The following is a 17,735-nucleotide window of genomic DNA, read 5'->3' on the forward strand; positions in this document are numbered from 1 at the left end:
CATGGTATATTTTCAACGATATAGAAGCAGTCGTTCGTGTTTCCAATCTACCAAAATGGTAATCGAAAGGACGTGAGAAATTATCGTGGCATTACGAGCCTATCTACTGCCTCCAGGCTATTCGAAATAGTTATCAGTTCTGTTGTTCTCTCTCGGACTAAAGGTTATATATCAACCGATCAGCATGAATTTATGCCAGGATGATCCGTTAGTTCAAATTTGCTCGATTTTAACTCGACCTGCTTTTCGCGGATGGAGGAAGGAGTACAAATTGATGCAGTGTACATCGATCTAATAGCAGCATTTGATCGTAAAGACCTCAGAATTCTATTACGTAAACTGATGCGACTTGGTGTGTCACACAAGTTCGTTGAATGGTTGACTTCCTATTTGTGTGGTAGAGTTCTACGTGTCCAGTTGGGAACCTCAGTTTCATCCCCGTTTGCTAATGAATCAGGAGTTCCACAAGGCAATAATATGGGTCCCCTTCTGTTCGCACTGTTTTTCAATAATGCCGCTTTTTACTTACTTACTTACTTACTTACTTACTTATGTGTCTTGTGCACCGGCAGTGGTGCAAAGAGCCATTGTTTGCCTTCGACTTGACCTGGGCCCAGGTCAAATTCTGATCGACTCACTTAAATTCCTTGTTCAGGCTCCGCCGCCCCTCTTCTGCGATGTTAAGTCCAGCGCTTGCTTACAGATTTCGTTTCCGTTCTTTCGAAGTGAGTGTCCGACCCACCTCAACTTACGTTCCCGAATTTCAGTCAATATCGGCTTCTGATGACAACGACAATGGAGCTCGGCATTCTAAATTGAATTGTCAGGCCACCAGGCACGAATTATATACCGCAGACATCGGTTTATAAACACCTGTAGCTTTTGCATGCTTTCAGCTGGCGTACAACAGTACAGATTTCACGTTTGTGTTAAAAATTCGGATCTTAGTGCGTAGACGAATCTGATTTGATCTCCAGATATTCCATAGACTCGCAAAGGCAGACCTTACCTTCTTAATCCGCGCGCCTATGTCGCTATTAGTCCCACCGTCGGACGCTATCTGGCAGCCAAGATATTGAAAGCCGCTTTGCTGCTTGGTTATAGATGCAAGCTAATATAATCTACGCCGACGATTTGAAACTGTGCTTAGTAATTCGTAATTATGAGGACTGCTTCCATCTTCAAAAACTGCGAGATAAATTTGTCGCATGTTGTTGATGAAACCATCTTGGGATCAGCAATTGCCAAATGTCAAGTAATTACATTTCACCGAACACTTCATCCATTAATCTTCGACTACAAAATTTATGGACAAAAACTTACTAGAGCTGATCATGTTAACGACCTTGGTGTTATATTGGATGAAAAACTTGCCTTTAATCAGAATCGTTCTGCTTTAATACCTAAGGCAACGAAACAACTCGGATTCATAGTTAAAATCGGCAGAGATTTCAAAGCAGTCTTGGCATCACATTCCTTTTGTGGAATTTGGCCTTTCTGTTTCAACAGACTTTGCAGCCGATTCTTAGCGTACAGAATCATTGCATGGCTAGTACTACGATCCTACTGACACTATGAATCCTTCCAGGTCGGGACTCGAACATATGACAACTGGCAGAGATTTCAAGGATCCACATTGTTTGAAGGCGTTATACTGTTCTTTAGTGCGGCCATTGCTGGCGAAGATCATCAACTCCCTCAACTTGCTTCAACGAAAATTATATCGGACATCGTTTGGAGTCAACGAACCTATTGCAGCGTGTTTTCGAACTTTCTCCTAAATAGAAAATTTATTTTATTTTGGGGAATCGCATCGCATAAGTTTGTTCAAAAAGTGTATCAATCCTCGGTTTTATAACCTGACCTTAGATTCATTGAGAATTTTATTGTCAGATGAATTGAGACTTTTATTGTCATTTGGGTTCAAATCCTGTCATCTCTTTCACTTCGGAGCGTCATCTGAAGCGTCCAGATCTGGCGGAAGCTCAAAGTAACCGAAACTCGGATACTGTCGGAGATATAGCTGTTTAAATTTAGTCATGCTCTTCCCTGTCTTTGAAGTTCCTAGACTTCACAGAGTATTTCCTCAAAACCACGTACGTTTTGAGAGTTCGTTTAGACGATAAAAAGAATCTATCAACCAATTGATACGAATCTGTACCTATTTAGTAAGGTATTCGTATACATCAGATTTCAGTTTCGGACGAGATCGTTAGAAATGGTAAGACGATTTTTTACAATTCGTCTGCAATACACTTATTTTATTCCATTTTTTCTTGTCCTCTAGCTTTCTTCTGCAGATATTTGGACTAGAATTTCCCGTTCCTTTTTTTCTATTTCTGTACAAAATATAAACCATTGTTGCTAGAACGACCGACAATTTTAGGCAGAGGTAATGACTACTGATAGAAAACTAAGTGTAGTTATATCAAATGACAACCGTTGTAACTGACGGCCCCCTAGTAATCCTTCTAAGCAGCTTCACAGCATAAAATCGATTTCTCTGGTAAAATCAGATCATGCTCTAAAGTCATGCAAAGATCGGTAATGAAATTATCTTTTGCACTAAGGTGATTGTTTTGACATGTTCGGTATAATTATTATATCAAAGCATATGCCTTAAAATTAGATACATTACAATATTCGCAGATCACGTCTAATTTTATAGTGTCCTTATCATCTGCCGATCATAATATTTACTCACTCAGTTAATCACTCCTGCGGAAAGCCGCAATTAGAAACTATGTGGCAATTTAGAAAATTAGCAGTTTTTCAAACGACAAAACTATTTTGACGATAGGGAAACATCTAAACAAACAGATAGTGAAATCGATAAAAACATATCGCCCTGCCAACGTCTTGAAGAGTAAACTACGTTTACTACCTTTTGTTTTTGATGGCAATAAAAATACATTTCTTGTTCATACAAATATTTACATTACTGCCCGATAGAATATCAAATTACATTGCACTTACCACTGGGTTCCTGTTGCGTACGCATTTCGATATTGGATTCCCCCATTTCGTCACTGACCGTTTCGAGACACACCGATCCGATGAAAGATAGTATAGACTAACGAACAGACCACGTCGTTGGCAACTAAAAAGAACACCCCAAACACTAATAGCTCGTGGCAGCCTCCATGCGATGCACTCCGGCACGGACACGCACTTTAACAGGAATCTCCCGCACGCCGGTGGACTCAGAAATCCTTCGAAGATCGTTAGCCCTCTACCCGAAACCCGCCAACAGTCAGAAACGGGATACTTCTTTTGCACTCGACGCACGGTGAACGAATAACGCCAGTAAAACACCGACCGCTTCATGTAGGCAGCAATTTTCAAAAGTGAACGTCTCTCTCGACAGGCGTTGCAAACACTCGGTAGGTACGGTATCGCACTTCAAGCGCAAGTATATTACTAGTTTGTTTCTTTGGATTTATTTTTGGAATCACTCCGGAAAGATTGCTGTCATGCGAAAAATTTTATTCAATTCTGTCACAAAAACGCCACCCGCACCAGAGTTGAGAGGTCGTGCCTGACAGTTCACTTACTCTGTTTAAGGAAATGAAATTCTTCGCCAATTGTTCGCCGTTGGCAATGAACCTTGCAGTCCCGTTTTTTTTGCAAACGTTAGAAAGTACTCAAAATTGCACGGAAATATTTGTACCGTGTAGGAAGTTGAGAAATATAACTAAAAAATTTTACTCTGTTTAAATATAAGTCCTCTTTTATAGTGTAGTGTGTAATAAACGTATGTAAGACTGTATGGTGAATCAAATGTTGATGGCACGAGACGATCTATAATCTTCTTTCGGGGACAAGATTGAGTACATAAGTTAAATGTAGTGCCATTCATTATAGTAAAAGTTTGCCACGGTAAGCAAAAATCCACGTAACTTCACGAATACTTGACAACTGGGAAATAGCATTTCTACTCTCCCTATTCAAATCATTTCCATCGATGATCACAATGATCACTAAGGCAATCGCACCCTACCTAGTGATCATTCATTTTTAACTTTTATGTACTTTAGCTACTACTGTGCAAAATACTGGGTTACATATCAGGTGCGCCAGTTAATAATACTGGATTCTTAAATAGAAATACATGTTAATTGTAGGGGAGAACGAGGCTAAACCGGACACTTTCGAGAAATTGAAAAAGCAGATTTTTGTCTAAGTTATCTATACCGTTGTATAGCTTCAACCGTCAGCTATAATTCCCAACATGTGGTTTGAAAAAATATGCATTAGTTTCCGTAAAAAGTCAGAAACTGCGGAGCTAAATCGCACAATCTACGGGGTGCAACTGGACATTTCTTGAAAATTTAGAGAAAAATCGTGCCCGAATGGATTGTCTGTTGGTTTCAATCTTTTGTGTACCATATAAATGATGTTGAATTTCAAGTCGAGAATTATGTGTCCGATTGAGCCCCACTTTTTCTGTCCGGTTAAGCCCAGCACAGACAATTCGTTTTGCGAGACGGAATAATAATTAAATTACAATGTACAGAAATCAAATATACCCAAAAAAATATGGAAATTTCCAAAAGAAATTCAGTAAAACTGTACACCTTTTGACACGAACTCGATTGATGCCAAACTGTATCGTCATCCAGATAACTTACGTATGTCTGTCACATGAAAGCGTATTAGCAAAGTCAATTCATGGAAATAGAAATAATTACTGGTTTAGAAGACATTTAAACTGTCCAGTTTAACCCCGTATCCGGACTAGCTCGGGTTTTCCCTAACTTAAAGTTTCAAGAAACGGGAATGGCGTCTAAGCGGGAGATATTGGCTTAACGACTGCTTTTACATTTAAAAAGACATATTTATTGGTGATAAAAATTTGCGCTGACTTTAATGACTTATAACTCGACCAAAAACTATTTTCATTTTGAATATTTTTCGGAAGTGGTTTTCATAATATAGGGGAGATCGGGACTAAATCGGCAAGCAAATCAAAGTCCTGGCATTACATTCCTTTTGTGGAATTTGGCCTTTCTGTTTCAACAGACTTCGCAGCCGATTCTTAGTGTACAGAATCATTGCATGGCTAGTACTATGAATCCTACTGACACTAAGAATCCTTCCAACTCGGGGTTCGAACATACGACAGCTGGATTGTAAGACCAGCGCACTATGCATTGAACCACCAACCCGGGGCTAAATCGGACTCTTTTTAAAAATTGAGTAAAACGTCCATTAAAACTGGGTTTCTACTCAAGTCATCTCTAAGCGCATTTACTAAGTCAATCCATGCATCGAATTGATTGCAGGGTTATAAGATATTTCAGCTGTCCGGGTTAACTGCGTGTCTGGTCTAGCCACTGTCGCCCCTAATAATTTCTCGAATTTCCGGGGGGAGGGTCAGTTTGAGGTGTTTGAACCCTAAAAGCTACGCAAAATGTCTGTGCGTATGTGTGTGTATGTGTGTATGTAACGTTTTTTTTTGCACTAACTTTTCTCGGAGATGGCTGAACCGATTTTCACAAACTTAGATTCCAAAAATTCATCATTTCTGTTAGTTTTTCTTTTACTTGGCTTCTCCAATATATGTTTCCGCTCAGTCATTGCAAAAACTGAACTTAGTTATGGCAGCTTTACGTCAAACTAAAATTAATAAATCGTTACAAACTTAGATTCAGATGAAAGGACTTGTGTTCCCATAAAAAATTCCTGAATATTATTTGGATCCGACTTCCGGTTCGGGAGTTATGGGGTAAAATGTGCAAAAAAAAAGAAAATATGTGTTCTAACTTTTCTCGTAGATGGCGCGACCGATTTTCACAAACTTAGATTCAAATGAAAGGTCCTGTGGTCCCAGACTTCCGGATCCGGAAATATAGGGTAAAGTGGGTTAAAAATTGTATACCATCACTGAAAATGGGGAAAAACCTTGAAAAAATTTCTAAATCGACCACAAATATTTTCCAAGTTTTTATCAGTAGACTGTCAAACAAACCGATTTCGGTTATTCTTTCAAGAATCGCAGTATTATATATGGTAGTATGATTGATATGAGAAAGGCATCATTACACCACTAGGTGGATTAAAACAGGTTTTTTACTGAATCAAGGTGTTGAGGACTTCCTACATTTTTTGTCTGAAACAGCAAATTTCAGCACCGTTGCTAATTCTGTCGTTCAAAGCTCCCGATTATGCATTCCAAGATCTTTATTTATGAAACATTTTTTGCAACTTTCGAATTGTAATGGAATCAATAAAACCACCGAACCAAAAGACCAGTATCATGAAAAAAATATGTCTGCAAAAAAACTGACGAAAACGCATTGTAAAGTTCGAGAGTGCATGCAACGAAACGAAATTTAATTTTTTTTTCGGTGGATGGCCAGATAATCCAGAAAAGATATGAAGCATATCCCGCTTTGCTCCAGTCCTCGCTTAGCTTTCCTACATCAATTAAAGTAGTTGTCATCGAAAGCTATGCATTATTACACGTTTCCACCAACTCACGAATACCATTTCAGCGATACAATCATAAAGCCATTCTTCCACATCTTCATAACTAGTGAAGTGCTAGTGTTTGCATTTAAAAATATGGAGAAAAATTACCGATTTTCCAAGGAATCTCTCTTCCGCCCTGATGAAACCACCCTTGCAGCATCAATCAGAGCTACCCATGAGTCAGTAGACAAAATTTGACAGCACTATCAGTCGAACTCTATACATGATGGCAAAAACAGTGAAGCAACTCCGTTCAAAAGTGTTCGCGTTCAAAGAACGGCAACCCACCGCGTCGAAAACAGACAACGTGCGGTACTTCGTGGACGTCGGCTACGCCCGTTACGGCATCTTAAACATTTTGGCACTATTAGACACCAATCTTCCCCCGCAAAGATATCCACAAAGTCACCTGGAGATCACTTGATCAACATACGAAAAATCAAATCGACCACGTTCTCTGCTACCAACGGAAGATCAGCTTGGCGCGGCGACTCTTGAAGACGGCTGGAGGAACATAAGGTCCGCCGTGAGTAGCACTGCTGCAACCGTTCTAGGTACGAGGTTATCGAATCGAGGAAATGACTGGTTTGACGGCGAATGTCAGCAGTTGGTCGAAGAGAAGAAGCAAGGGCAAGGATGCTACAACACCGCACTAGAGCGAACGTGGAACGATACAGACAGGCGCGGAACAGACAGAACACGGTTTTCCGGAAGAAAAAGCGTCACCAGGAAGACCAAGATCGAGAAGCGAATGAACAGCTGTACCGCGCAAATGACACACGGAGATTCTATGAGAAGGTGAACCGCTCACGTAGAGGCTACACGCCACAGGTCGAAATGTGCAGAGATAAAAGTGATAACCTTCTCACGAACGAACGTGAGGGCATCGACAGGTGGAAGCAGTACTATGACGAGCATCTGAATGGCGAAGCACAAGACACAGAGAACGGTACAGAAATAAATCTGGGTACACGCTCAGCCGACGACAGATTCCCAGACCCTGATCTGTCGGAGATAAGTGAGGAGATCTGCAAGCTGAGGAACAACAAAGCCGCGGGCAATGACCAGTTACCATGCGAGCTGCTCAAACATGGAGGAGAGGCACTGACTAGAGCGCTGCACTGGATGATTTCTAGGATTTGGGAGGATTCTACCGCAGGAATGGATGGATGGAGTGGTATGTCCCGTCTACAAAAAGGGCGATAAGCTAGACTATTGCAATTACCGCGCAATCACATTGCTGAACGCCGCCTACAAGGTACTCTCCCAAATCCTTGCCAGATAATGCACGAATACGGTTTCCCGGATAAACTGACGCGATTGGTCAAAGCAACGATGGATAGAGTGATGTGCTACGTCCGAGTATCTGGGACGCTCTCGAGTCCCTTCGAATCTCGGAGAGGGCTACGTCAAGGTGATGGACTTTCTTGTATCTTGTTCAATATTGCCCTGGAAGGTGTGATTCGAAGAGCGAGGATCGACACGAGTGGCACGATCTTCCGAAAGTCCGTACAACTTTGTGGCTTCGCTGACGATATTGATATTGTGACACGTAACCTTGAGAAGATGACGGAAACCTACATCGGACTGAAAGCTGAAGCTAGGCGTATCGGACTGGCCATAAATGCGTCAAAAACAAAATACATGAGAGGAAGAGGCTCTAGAAAAGAAACACAACGCCTCCCACCACGAATATTGATAGACGGTGACGATATCGAGGTGGTTGACGAGTTCGTCTATTTGGGCTCACTGGTGACCGCCGATAATGACACCAGCAGAGAAATTTATAGACGTATTTTGGAAGGGAATCGTGCGTATTTTGGACTCAGAAAACCCTTAGATCGAGAAAAGTACGCCACCGCACGAAATTGACCATCTACAAAACGCTAATTAGACCGGTTGTTCTCTATGGCCACGAGACCTGGACTATGTTGGCAGAGGACCAACGCGCCCTCAGTGTATTCGAAAGAAAGGTACTGAGGACCATCTATGGCGAAGTGCAGATGGAAGACGGCGTATGAATCACGAATTGCAACAGCTGCTAGGAGAACCACCTATCGAACGGACAGCTAAAATCGGACGTCTACGATGGGATGGGCATGTCGTAAGGATGTCGGACGACAGCCCAGTTAAAATGGTTCTTGAATCTAATCCGACTGCTAATATAATATAATATAGTATAATGTAGTATAATATAATATAATATAGAAAAGTACACTATAACATAATAAAATATAATACAACATAATACAATATAATATGATAAAATGTAATGCAGTACAAAACCATACAACATATTATAACATAACATAAAATAATATAAGACGATAATATATGAAATAATATGCTATGATACAATATAACAGTTTATGTTGCAGTGTAAGTTATGCTCTTCTTTCGTCGCAGTACTGCAGGAAATATAATATTGCTCTTTTAATAATAATAATAATAATAATAATAATAATAATAATAATAATAATAATAATAATAATAATAATAATAATAATAATAATAATAATAATAATAATAATAATAATAATAATAATAATAATAATAATAATAATAATAATAATAATAATAGTAATAATAATAATAATAATAATAATAATAATAATATTTTTTACAAAGATATTATTTATTCAGGCATATTTGCGTACAAGCTTTACGTGACCGATTAAGTTTTCAGCTAAAATTTTTTTTTGTATTGGATCTCGTTGTCACCCATTTTCTAGGGCGAGAGGAGTTTCTATTTCCCTCCTGCGAGGATTGAGGGGCAGTTTGTTCGTGGTTCGTCTCGTCATCCATTGCCGTGGTATTGTTGTTGCTTTCGTTGCTAGTTGCTGTACATGCGCCTTGTGGTACATTGTTTGCAGATGCTGGTTGGTTGGATGGTAAGCTGTTAACTGCAGCTAGTGTACTTTGTTCTATAGCGGTTACGTTGGATGGTTTCGTTGAAGGGGATACTTCCCTGTTGTTGGTGACTGTCACAGGTATACTGGGGTTGCTTGGGGTTGATTTGAAGGAAGCACCGTTGTCCTTTGATATAGTTGTCTCCTTGTCCGGTTTATCACATGGCTTACCGTAGTGAACATCTTTTTGGCAATATTGACATGTGGCCATCTGATTGTCATAGGTAACAAGTGATTTGCACGGTATTCTTGTATCCTGACCGAAAGTTACACAAGAAGGTTAGGCCTCTTCAAGCGCATGCGTAACAAACGTACGTCATTTAGAATACCGGGAAAAAAGTTCTTCCACTTTTCTTTTTCGATAGAGAGAATCTCTCCGTATTGGGACATAGTTCTACGAATATAAAGATCGATGATGCTTTAGGGGAGGATCATGCACACGCACTTCTATAGCAAAATCTTCCATATATACTGGAATGTTGCACTTAATGTTTTCGTGCTCCACATAGTGCACATTATTATTGTCTTTTGCGAATTGAATTGCATCCAACTCTTTATAAAACTGGATGTAAACAACATTATTTGACTTATTGCGTTGAAGTAAATGCACACGTTTAATGTCAACATGTATTTGCTCCTTAAGCAAACCTTCAAGTTCTCGTATGGAAGGTCGAATTTTGCACTGCCTGAAGTCATCAACAATTATATTCTTTCGTGACGGCGGTAGCTTTCGTTCGTTTGGTTCACTCATTTTCGAAGTCGTTCTATTGTTCACTACACAATACTGTACTTGGTTTCTTCCGTCCCGAACGTATACGGTTTTGTTTTATCGACTGACTTGGATGAGTTGTGAAAGCGAACTGCAATAATAATAATAATGATAATAATAATAATAATAATAATAATAATAATAATAATAATAATAATAATAATAATAATAATAATAATAATAATAATAATAATAATAATAATAATAATAATAATAATAATAATAATATATAATAAATAATGTTATAAACAATAGAATTATATGTTTCAATATACTATGATAAACATTGCACTTTAGGATGGGCTTTAACTTATTAGCTATTTCGCATCCTCTCATTCTGCTACTAACGCAGAAAGTGATAGCACCCAGTCGACGCCGTTCTATTAACCAAATGTCATCATAGACACACGGGGAGGCATGAGATAGGAACTTGTGAGAACTTAGTTATCTCACTATTTGACGACCTGCTTACTGTACTGAATGTGTATTACACCAACTCCCAAACGTGATTTTACAGCAAGAAATGACGCAATCAACCGACTAAACTACATTATCCACTTGAACACAACAGAACAGGGACAATATTCAACATCTCTGATATGATTTTAGCTTGGTCACCAGCGAAGTAATCATCCCTTTTCCTTGTACACCCAAACCTCCGTTTACGTAAACTTTTTTTACGTTATCTCTTTTTACATAACTCTTTTTACGAACATACTCAAAAATAACGTAATCTTTTTCTACAAACCAAATCCCAAATAACTATAACTTTTTTTACGAACCTACTTCTTGTAAATCTTCGTATATTTCTCGGAATATATAAACTTGGGGATTCTGGAAAATCCGTATACTTAAAGAACTTGGGTCATAATTAAAACTATATCCTATATCCTTAAAGAACCTGGCTCATAATTACTAGAGCAAATCTATAAATGGGTAACAAATCATCAAACTTCACATCACACGATTTGGAAACAATTTTGTTCATTTCTTTATTGTGGCAAACCAATTCTTTTGCACGAATGGAGGAACCAACACATCTTGAGATAGATTTTCAAGATGCCTCGTCCTTCTTAACACTGCAACTCATAAACAAATGATGCTCAAAGAAGTTTCGGAAAATCGATTGGGCACTATAAAACATATACACCGTTACATTTTTTTCAGTATTTTTATTTCAAACATTGCATTTAGTCAGTAATCACACTCATACACACACTGTTGCCAAAAGAATTGATCATTCGATCTGAAAAGCATCTTCCTATATAGCATGTAGCTATTCATCATTTCAAATTAATTAGACCAATGTCAAATCAGCTTTGAATTCATTTTGATTAGATGTTTGTTTCAAATCAGTTTTCAAAATTTTGGCGTAGTAACAGGCAGAGATGTCTATCTCCTCTGTGTGACGAAGAGCAAGCAAAATTTCTCCCCTCGCACTGACAACTTCAACGAGAGCTCTTCTCTTTCACATTTATACACCACTGTTGTGTAAGTGTGCACGCATCAAGAGTGCGTTTGTTTATTTCCTTTTACCTCTTCCACTGAATCGCACCAAAGTGCTAGAGCATTAGCTAATAAATTCTCTGAGGTGGATGCAGATACTTTCACAGAGGTGTACACGCCGGTGAGCACTCTGCTGTATGGTTTTCGTAGATGAAGCGTGGACACGCAAAATCAGCAAAATAAAACAATTTATCGTAAAATTTTCGGTTTTCCTTGCAAATTTTTCATAGCAAGGCCAGATCTACTCTTTATTAATTGAAGTTCACAGAAGTGTTCGCTCACAATCACGCGCCAGTGGTCACTTGGGTGTATTTAGACGAGAGCGCGTGTGAGCGATTCATGCGAAGAGAATGTGTTTCACTCGCGCCAGCTGCTTTAACCACAAGCACACACTCAAATGCTGTCTATTCGACACTGAGAAGAAGTGCGCTTTCCTCTTTGTGCGGTGCTTCGTTTTTTTCATCCTCGGTGTGGCAGAAATCTGACTCTAGCGTTTATCACTCTGGTGAAATGCCATCTCTGGTAACAGGATGCCAAATCAAGTCAGGGTGGCGAAAGAACGTCATGGCTGCGTAGAAATGGTAACAATCGCTTCTTTAGGCATTCTTCACGGTATATATCCTTGTTTACCGTTTCGGTAGTGATAAAGCTTTGGCTGACAAACCAATTATTTTTTGGGAAACTTGGCCTTTTCTTCGTCCTGGAATGCTCCTCTATGCCGTTTCATTGCATGGCAGTATAAAAAGGCATTCCGGAAAGGTGACCAAAGCCTTCCTACATGTAAAGACTGTTCCAGAAAGTATGGACGCAACCAAAAACCGCTGCCATTTCACAATGGTTTAGAATCTGTCAATTTTTATGGCTGCGTCCTGTTGTTTACACTCTTCTCTAACCACTTGTGCAGTTGTTTATTCGTTTTCATTAGTTTGTTTCGAAATGCGTGGACTTTCAGCAGAACAACGTCGAAAAATTGTGTACAAATGGTGCACAGAACGCGGACTGTCACTGAGAAAGATAGCAAAAATGGAAGGAGTTAGTGAAAAAGCCGTGCGAAATGCAATCAGGAAGTTCGGTGAGGATAACACCTTTGAGGATAAACCGAAAACGGGTCGAAGAAAAGGTCCTGCTAACCCTCAGTTGGATAAACGTATACTGAAGGCGTTCGAGCAAAAGAAGGAGGTTTCAGTTCGGAATGTGGCCAAAAAAGTGGGCACTTCGAAGTCAAATGTTCTTCGTGCTAAAGAACGTTTGAATCTTCGAACCTATAAGAAGCAGAAACAACCAGAGATGTCTATCTCCTCTGTGTGACGAAGAGCAAGCAAAATTTCTCCCCTCGCACTGACAACTTCAACGAGAGCTCTTCTCTTTCACATTTATACACCACTGTTGTGTAAGTGTGCACGCATCAAGAGTGCGTTTGTTTATTTTCTTTTACCTCTTCCACTGAATCGCACCAAAGTGCTAGAGCAGGGGTTCCCAAAGTGGTCGATATAGACCCCTTGGGGTCCTTTTTGCGGGGGTCGACGGAAACGAAAACTGACTATGGGGGTCTAGAAATCGACCCCCTATTGTTTGATATAACAACTTAATATTTGAAATATTTACGCTAAAAAAGTTGTGTTTATTTGACCATACGCAGAAATTGGTAAGTATTTTACAGAGCAAGAAATTGAATTTTCAAAGGAATTTGTTGATGGGGGTCTGAGGCCTAAGTTAATTTTAGTAAAGGGGTCTATGACCCAAAATAGTTTGGGAACCCCTGTGCTAGAGCATTAGCTAATAAATTCTCTGAGGTGGATGCAGATACTTTCACAGAGGTGTACACGCCGGTGAGCACTCTGCTGTATGGTTTTCGTAGATGAAGCGTGGACACGCAAAATCAGCAAAATAAAACAATTTATCGTAAAATTTTCGGTTTTCCTTGCAAATTTTTCATAGCAAGGCCAGATCTACTCTTTATTAATTGAAGTTCACAGAAGTGTTCGCTCACAATCACGCGCCAGTGGTCACTTGGGTGTATTTAGACGAGAGCGCGTGTGAGCGATTCATGCGAAGAGAATGTGTTTCACTCGCGCCAGCTGCTTTAACCACAAGCACACACTCAAATGCTGTCTATTCGACACTGAGAAGAAGTGCGCTTTCCTCTTTGTGCGGTGGTTCGTTTTTTTCATCCTCGGTGTGGCAGAAATCTGACTCTAGCGTTTATCACTCTGGTGAAATGCCATCTCTGGAAACAACCAAAACGTAGTCCGAAACAAGAAGCATCGATCAGGCCGAGGTTTCGAAAGCTGTACAATACGATTTTTGCTGGAAATTTGAACTGCATAATCATGGACGACGAAACCTACGTGAAACTCGATTACAAATCATTGCCGGGACCACAATATTATACGGTGCGAGAAGGGCAAGTGTTAAACCAGTCCGAGACATCGATTGAAGTCGAAAAATTTGGTAAAAATGTTATGGTCTGGTAAGCAATTTGTAGCTGCGGTAAGATTTCGAAACCCATTAGATTCCGTACCCGAAGTCTGTACGGAATTTAATGAGGAACGTTCGCAAGAAGGTGCGCCAGTTAGTCTACGATGGCTAAGTAGCAAATGTTGAGAATAATATTCTGTTGTTGTAATCTAATATTATCAGAACCTTATGATCAAAAAAGAACCGGAATTTTTATTTTAAAATTCCCGCGCTTGTCCAATCGGTAAACTTTTATTCTCTCAACGTTGGCAACACTTTTATACACATTATGTCAAATTTTGACGCGTATCGTACGATTAGTTTTTGTTTGGCGTCTATACAAAGAAGTTGAAAAATTTTCGTGTGGCGATTTTTATAATGGATGAAAATTTAGAACAACGGCTCGCCTTCGAAGCGCCATTCGGTCGATTGTTGTGCGGTTTCGACGTCATATTCATAAATCCACACCTCATCACCAGTTATGATGCATTCGATGAGTGTGGAGTCACTAATTCACTACTTGTGAATTATTTACAGCGAAATCAAAGTGCGTCCATACTTTCTGGGACAGTCTTTAAGTTTCATCGTCCATTATCACGCAGGAACACTGTACTTCAAATATTCGCGATACAACCTGCGAGCCCTGATTTCAGCCGTCACATTCTGTTTATCATTACGGTTCGGTACAGTTTTCACCTTGAACGACTTCATACCTTGTCGGTTCGTGAAAGTATGCACGAAAGTTGGAGATATTTTTATTTTCCTACACGGGTAAAAATCCATTGACGGTACCATGATTTAAAATCATGAAATCATGAATAATATCATAAACAATAACACATCTTCCATGAATATTTTCATAATATCAATCATTTTGCTTATGAAATTTCATGAGAAGGCATGGTTCATGATTTCATTATTAAAAAAATCGTTATACCGATAATAGATTTTTATCCGTGTAGCCACAGCCCGTACCAAAAGATCTGGTCTTTTCTGCTTCGTCTTCGCGTCCTTCTTACTGAGATCCGTTTTTGTTCCGCTTCCAGCCTTCCTAGCTGTTGTGAAACGTGTATCGAAAGATTTAAGAACATTATGGACAGTATTTGCAGGCAAACCAAGATTTTGTGCAAGTTTTCTTACTGCCAGATATTTCACACTGCGCACAGAACACGATCGAAATGTCGACTCCCAACTATTTGACGATACACCTGTAAAACTGGCCTAGATTTTTCACAAACGCGCACAGCATTTTTCTTACTTGGAAACCATCTCGATAACCACTTTACAAATTGTAACGAAATTTTGCACATGTAAACATTACACTCGGATCTAGATTTTCCCAAAATGTCATCAAATCAATATCAAGTTATATACAAATGAAAGTGTTGCATTTTTTAGTTCAATCTTCAATATATCCATTAGTACACAATCCACCCTTCTTCTGTCATTACTTCGTCCAGTTGCGTTATCATGCTGTTAGATGCAAACAATTATGGTTCCTTCAGCTATACCACGAAACCGGTTCAAACATCCTATCCGTTTAATTGAGTGAAGTGTCCTTCGCTATAAATAGTTCCGAAACCCAGTATGACTGACCTATTAATGCATTCAAACTTATTCCTTACTTTCATTGATAAAGTATCCGTTGGCAACAGTATCATTATGCTAATATCAACCTCAACTTAAAGCAATTTTAGCAATTGCTTGTTAAAGTGGATATAATGGAATAAGCGTCATTTTTTTCGCTTTTTCTGAACAGTTATCATGAAGTAATCGCACGCGTTTCTTAGCTTTGCACGACAAACTCAAGTGAATTCAGGCGAAGGTGTAACGAAACCACCAAAATTTGAATGCCGACATTTTGGCGTCATCAGCTTTCTGGAAACGTATCGGTTTCGGGAACGCACTAGACCGTGTTCCTCAAAGAGCATCTGCCAATTTTCATCAAGTTCAATTTCGGTGACAATTTACACGTAATCTCGGCTACACTTTCGCCCCGATCTTTCGTCTAGAGTAAATCTTAACCAGATTGACCTAAGAGCAAGAATCCCGGCAATCAACTTCTGTGGCACACCAGCGTTAATTTAATCGAATCGAACAATTCGCGGTACATCTTTATTATATAAAAGTAGTCTCCAGTAGTTTACTGCAATGTTGCCCTGGATTATGTGCGTGGGTAGTTCGGAGCAATCTGAATGAAATAGGAGGAATTTTGACGATAATTAAAATTGATTGCACTTTAGTTGATCAGCGGGTGAGCAATTATGCAAAGTAATTGATCCGTGCTGGTTGCATATCCATTGTTTTGAGTTCTACACACAGGAGGAGAATATCATATGTTTATCTGCAATCTTTTTTGCTAAAACCATAGGTTAGAGTGATATTGATTCAAAGGATAAGATAAAAATAAATTTTTGAACATGTCCGACACATTCTTTCTTTTGAACTGTCACATTTTCATAAATATTAGCACTATTTTAGCTATATTATCATGTTCAACGTTATGTAAAATATCCGACCGTTTAAACATTTCGAGCACTGCACCCACTTCCATCTTACCAACTGATCCCAAGCAGTTTCCGTGGCAATCAGGTTCATGATGAGTTTTCCATTCCTTATACTCGGAGTCCTTCTTATTGTGCTCCCGCAACTGACACGCCTTACAAAATGCACTTGACGCTGATATACAAAATCTTCCCAGAAAATTTTAAATCATGAAGGAGACCCCAAACAATCAAGTGAAACCGCGTTTCTTACACGTTAGCTTGCGAATAAATGGAATACCTCTTTCACTGTTGCAAGAATATTCGTCATGATCTGGTCGTACAATACATGTTTCAAGAATGGTGACATATCTATGCGACCGCAAAATTTAGAACAAGCTGCTAAGCCCAGTATTTTCATCGTAACTATAAAACGCCGATTAATTTCGTAAGCATAATTGATTATAGGGTTCTAGGCAAACTTTACATTTCAAATACTAAGAGTGTGTGTGTTTTACCTATCCAAAGCCCAACTCTCTGACAGCGGTTTACAGAAAAAAGATGTTTCCTTGTGTTTTGTTTATACGTGCAAATATCTTTATTCCAGGACTCAGGAAGATGTTAACTTAAACGAATTCCGATGACCCTTTTCGTATACAGAACAAATCGTGTTCCGAGGTCACCGCTGGATCGACCAACCCCGTCATAATGATATGTTGGCATCAAATGGATTCGAACATTACAGGAAGACTTTCGAACCCATGTAAATGGCAAGCAATCGACGCGTATTTAGTTTGTGTTCCTCAGTATTAAAAGACAAATAATATTTCTTGACTTACCAACACTCCAGTTTGCATCCAATATCATATTTCTTACCACTCATATCCAAACCTTCAGTCTTCAGAACCAGCCATTTATGCAATTTGAACTTAGTATGATATTGCACTCATCTAAATATTTTTCCTATCGGCGGTCTTACATAAAATACTTATAATGAGATTATTTATATAATCCTAGAGACCCGAGTGTAATAGTAATGTAATAGAGCTATCAGCGTAATCAAAAGTGCCGTTTGGTGAAAAAATGGATGCGTAAATGCTCCTTGACAGCAGTTAGGATGGAAAACTGGGTTAGGTT

At 39.2% G+C, this 17,735-nt stretch overlaps 1 protein-coding gene across 1 annotated transcript in view; it reads right to left on the reverse strand.

The window, feature by feature from the left end:
• The window catches only part of LOC131428394 (organic cation transporter protein), a 60,563-nt gene extending 57,256 nt beyond the window's left edge, over positions 1–3,307 (reverse strand). Inside the window, exon 1 of the mRNA XM_058592320.1 lies at positions 2,977–3,307. Within this exon, the coding sequence (XP_058448303.1) occupies positions 2,977–3,022 (46 nt within the window). The 5' untranslated portion in view covers positions 3,023–3,307. The remainder of the gene's footprint in view (positions 1–2,976) is intronic.
• Between the last annotated feature and the right edge of the window lie 14,428 nt (positions 3,308–17,735).

Source organism: Malaya genurostris, chromosome 2 (assembly GCF_030247185.1).
Source record: "Malaya genurostris strain Urasoe2022 chromosome 2, Malgen_1.1, whole genome shotgun sequence".
Lineage (NCBI taxonomy): Eukaryota > Metazoa > Arthropoda > Insecta > Diptera > Culicidae > Malaya > Malaya genurostris.